Source organism: Phodopus roborovskii, unplaced genomic scaffold (genome assembly GCF_943737965.1).
Source record: "Phodopus roborovskii unplaced genomic scaffold, PHOROB, whole genome shotgun sequence".
In the NCBI taxonomy this organism is placed as follows: domain Eukaryota; kingdom Metazoa; phylum Chordata; class Mammalia; order Rodentia; family Cricetidae; genus Phodopus; species Phodopus roborovskii.
In genome coordinates, this window is record NW_026126409.1 from 3,957,869 (window position 1) to 3,963,045 (window position 5,177).

Below are 5,177 nucleotides of genomic sequence, written 5' to 3' on the forward strand. Positions count from 1 at the left end.
CAAGGATGACTCTAACTAACAATCTAACCAATAGTGGAGAGGCTACCTTAAATGCCCTTCCCTGATAATGAGATTGATGACTACTTTATATGCCATCCTAGAGCCTTCATCCAGTAGTTGATGAAAGCAGAAGCAGACACCCACAGCTAAACACTGATAAGAGCTCCTGGAATCCATTTGCAGAGAGGGAGGAGGGATGAGTAAAAGGGTCAAGATCAGGCTGGAAAACCCACAAAAACAGCTGATCTGAACAAGGGGGAGCTCATGGACGCCAGTCTGATAGCTGGGAAACCAGCATAGGACCGACCTAGACCCCCTGAATGTGGGTGTCAGTTAGGATGCCTGGGCAATCTATGAGACCTCTAGTAGTTGATCAGTATTTATCCCTAGTATATGAATGGACTTTGGGAGCCCATTCCACATAGAGGGATACTCTCTCAGCCTAGACAACAGGGGAGGGCCTAGGTCCTGCTCTAAATAATATGACAGACTTTGAAGATCCTCCATGGAAGGCCTCACCCTCCCTGGGAAGCAGTAAGGGGATAGGATAGGGGACTGGTCAGGGGCAGGGGAGGGAGAGGGAACTGAGATTGACATGTAAAACAAGTTTGATTCTAATCTAAATTTAAAAACGAAAAAGAAAAAAAATATTGTATGAAGCTGGGCCTGGTAGCACACATCTTTAATCAGGCAGAATGGTCTGTGAATTTGAAACCAGCCTTGTCTACGTAAGTTTCAGGTCAGCCAGAGCTACACAGTTATGCACTGTGTAAAAAAAGATTAAAAAAACAATATCAATTAATAATAATAAGATTAACTAGTAATTAGGCATCATAGCTGCATCGTATAAGTAAAATATTCTTGTCACTAAAACTATTACAAAAAAAGTAAATAATTTCATCTTAGGAGCTACATGTAACAAACAAAATAGTTCTCTTAGCTGATTTCTGTCCTTCATATAATTCCATCATTAGGCCATCATTATTACCATAAAATTATTGCTTGCAATTCACTCTTGAACTTTAGCAGAGCTTATCTTGTCAATTTACAAAGCTAGTCAAAATGTGGATGCCCTTTGGAATCTAGCAATCCACTCTTAACACACTGGTATGCACACTGGAAGAAGCCATGGATAATTCCCATACCTATATAATCTGAGCTATGAGGCGCTGAGTCAGTGAGGCTCTCTGTCCAGAGGCCACTGGCAGATAGATGTACCTGAAGTACAGGAGGTTGCCTGCCTGTCAGACTCAAGACAATCTAATGAGGTCTCTACTCCTTTGTCTTGGCTCCTGCCCCCTGTCCCCACCCCCTGCCTACGTTTCCAGGGTTCTAGAAAGAAGTGTCTACAGAAGGGACAAAGATAGACCACTCCTTAAGCACCTTCACCACTTCCTACATTCACAGAGTTCCTCACAGGGCCAGGTAGTTGTGAATGAGAAACTCAGAGGCACTCTGGAGGCAGTGAGGCAAGTACATCTCTGAAACTTGAAGACCAACTTGATTTACATAACAAATTCCCAGCCAGCCAGGTGTACACCATGAGACCTTGCTTCAAAAAGGAAAAGTGTAGGGAGCTCCAAATCAACCTGGACCCCAGGATCCAGGTCTAACATCCTAACTTGGCAGTGTTTGGAATCAGGGATGGCCACACACTCCTCCCATCCATCTTTAACAGCTACCTAATTCTAATAAGGTAACTGAATTACCATCTAATTTCATCCAAATGTCTAAACACACACACTCAACAACGCCTAAAGAGAGTTTGGCCAGGTAGCCCACACATTGAGTTCTAGCACTTTAGAGGCTAAAGCAGGACTGTTTCTGAGTTTAAAGTCAGCTTGTCTCAAAACAAACAAACAAATGAAAAGCACCCAAGAAGTAGAGGCAGGAGGATCAGAAGTACAAGGTCATTTTACATACAAGACCAAGGCTGGCCTGGGCTACAATATAAAAAAGTATTTCTTCATGTGTGGCTGGAGCTTGGCAGACTGACAGACATGGGAGTTGCTAGGCTCTGGGAAGGTGTGATTCTACCCTATGAAAACAATGAACTCTTTGAAAGACCTGTGACAGAGGAATTGCTTCCATGCTCAAACCTGAGCTCAAAGTGACTCTTAAGTAGGAAAGACAGAACAACTCAGACTGCTTTGCTTAGTGTATGCCCAGCTACCTAGGAAGGGGATTTAAAAAAAATTAAAGTTACTGCTGCCAGCATGAACCTGAGTGCAGTGTGCATACACTTAGGGGAAAAAAAGCATAAGGGTCTAGCAATGCAAACCACAGAGAACTGTGAACTGCTGATGTTTCTTTCCACAACATAAATGTCTACTGCCTGAAGACTTCCTTCCTTGAGACTAGCAAAGGAAAAGTACACACTCTTGTGTGGTTTTCAGTCCTTCCAAGTTTTTATTTGCCAAGATCCTCCAACAATAATTTTGTCTCTTATAATCACAAGCAACTTTAAAAGTCCAATTGCAACTGTCAATAGTCTCAACCTGGGGCGGGAACTTTTCTCCTCTTCGCTGTAACCCAGGCTGCACCGACTTGAGGTGCTTGTGATTTGGTGATGAGTTCCCAGAAAGGCAACGTGGCTCGGTCCAGGCCTCAGAAGCACCAGAATACATTCTCCTTCAAAAATGACAAGTTCGATAAGAGTGTTCAGACCAAGAAAATCAATGCAAAACTTCATGATGGAGTATGTCAGCGCTGCAAAGAAGTCCTTGAGTGGCGTGTAAAATACAGCAAGTACAAACCACTGTCAAAAGCTAAGAAGTGTGTTAAATGTTTACAAAAGACAGTGAAGGACTCTTACCACATAATATGCAGACCATGTGCTTGTGAACTTGAAGTTTGTGCAAAATGTGGGAAGAAAGAAGACATTGTTATTCCATTTAATAAAGAACCCGAAACTTCAGTAAATACTGAAAATCCAGGTTTTAATGGCAGAAGAAGTCGCAAAGGGACAGAGGACAGTGACGAGGATGTGGATGCTGGCACTGCCTCGGATGATGAAGACAGAGGCACTTAGGTGGCCTGACATTGTGGATGCAGCTGCAGAGTGCTCAGCGCACACTGACATCCTGATGAAGCAGTCAAGGCAGGCAGAACTGACACACGAGCAATGATAGTTATTTATGACATTTGAACAACAGACACTTTCAAGTTTTCACAATAAACCTTAGGCTGCATACAGAGTATGTGTGCAGTCTTACTGTGGCATGTTGTACAATCTATGGAAATTATTTAGAAAAGCATACTATCCAATGTCACAAGGTAGTTTTGAGAATCAGTGGTTGAATCAAAACTTGGAAAATTAAGATGATGAGCTCACAGCAAGTACACTTTCATAGCCTGACCTCAGGAGTGTGACTTCCTTAACAAAATCTTTTTTATGTCTTATAAAGCAAAACCATTTATTTTTATACACACATACAGAGAGAGAGAGAGAGAGAGAGAGAGAGAGAGAGTGATTTTCCTTCAAAAATACTTTTATATATGTCATTCCATTGTTTTTACCTTTTCCCAGTTTGGAAATACATACTCAGAAAAATGTGTGGACTATAAAATTAATAACTAGAAAAGAAAATCCAACATTCATACTCGAGTGGAGATAACTACATTTTTCTGTTATGGTATAAAATGACATGTATTTGGGAACATAATTCTTCAGGCTTGAGCTTCAGATTCATTATCAGAATTCAGTATTGGAAGCTCCTGTGATATTCTCCCTCATAAGCTTATCCTTCCCAGAATTCCATTGTTCCTAATTATTGCTTTGCTGCCAATGTTTCTACTCATAGGCAGTGTAGATTAACTTTGTGTGATTACTGAAGTGTGTGTCCTTATGTTTAAAATCCTAAAGCTACAGAAAAATAGCCAGACAATACACACACACACATGCACGACATGAATATACATGTATATATGTATGTATATGTTTTCTGAACCATTGAAATAAATGTAAAACCCTGGTTTTAAAAAAAAGTCCAATTGCAAATATATATTATATTTTGCAAATAATGTATAGTTTTATATATAATATATATTACAGAGCTACAGAAAGTGATATTAAATGGAAATCAGACAGGAGTGGTGATGACACAAACCTTTAATCCCAGCACTCAGGAGGCAGAGGAAGGGCGAACCAGAGTACATATCAAGACTGTCTCAAAAAAAGAAAAAAATCTATTAATAAGATTAATAAGGTGGTACAGGTCTGTAATCCCAGTACAATAAGAGGCAGAAACAGGAGGATGGCAAGTTCTGTACAAACCTACATGAGAGAGACAGAGAGACAAAGACGGAAGGATTGGCAAGTATGGTAACTCATTCCTGTAACTCAGAACTTGGGATACTGAAGTAGAAAGATTGCAATAAGTTTGAACCAGTCTGGACTAATAGTGAGCTCCAGGCCAACCTGGCATGTGATGTGAGATCCTGTCTCAATAAATAACTGACAAATAAATATAAAATGTTACAATAAAAGCACAGTATGTATATAGGTGAGATTCATCACTTTTTTTTTTTTTTTGAGACAAGTCCCTCATAGTGTAGTCCTGGCTAGGCTGAAACTCAATATATACACCAAGCTAGTCTCAAACTCATAGCAATCTTTCTGCCTTAGTCTCCAACCAAAAGTGTGTGCCACCAAACCCTGCCCACCACTTTTAAAATAATCATGCAAGGGCTGGAGACCACACAGTGCTTAAAAGGGCTTGTTGCCCTTGCAGAGGACCTGAGTTCAGTTCCTATCACAACTGCCTATCACTCCAGGACACCTGACTCCCTCTTCTGGCCTCCTAGGGCCCTCACAGCCACATGCACATACAGACAGACATATAAGTACACATAAAATATATTCCTTTAAAACTCAAGTTGGCAGAGCTGAAGATATCACTAAACACACTTGATGTTCTTGCAGAAGACTAGTGAGGTTCCTAGAACCCCTGTCAGGTAGCTCACAGCCACCTGTAATTTTAGTTCTGGGGACCCAGTTCCCTCTTCTGGACTCCATGACAACCTTGGAGACACACCTATATGTACAAACAATAATAATACTACTAATTAATAAATTAATCATGTAGACTAGATGTGATGACATGTGGTCCCAGCACTGGAAAAACAGAAGCAAGAAGATAGAGAATTTAAGTTTACCCTTGCCTTGGCTTTATAGG

General features: G+C 40.7%; 1 protein-coding gene across 1 annotated transcript; it reads left to right on the forward strand.

Moving 5' to 3' along the window:
• The first annotated feature begins 2,533 nt into the window (after window positions 1-2,533).
• LOC127220468 (uncharacterized protein C9orf85 homolog) lies at window positions 2,534-3,056 on the forward strand. The gene has a single exon (XM_051182325.1). It carries the CDS (start codon window positions 2,570-2,572, stop codon window positions 3,029-3,031), a length of 462 nt encoding a protein of 153 aa, XP_051038282.1. The 5' UTR covers window positions 2,534-2,569; the 3' UTR covers window positions 3,032-3,056.
• The last annotated feature ends 2,121 nt before the right edge of the window (window positions 3,057-5,177 follow it).

Bases quoted from the DNA above. Each gene is read 5' to 3' on its own strand.
- LOC127220468 (XM_051182325.1), top strand. From the start codon at position 2,570: ATGAGTTCCCAGAAAGGCAACGTGGCTCGGTCCAGGCCTCAGAAGCAC.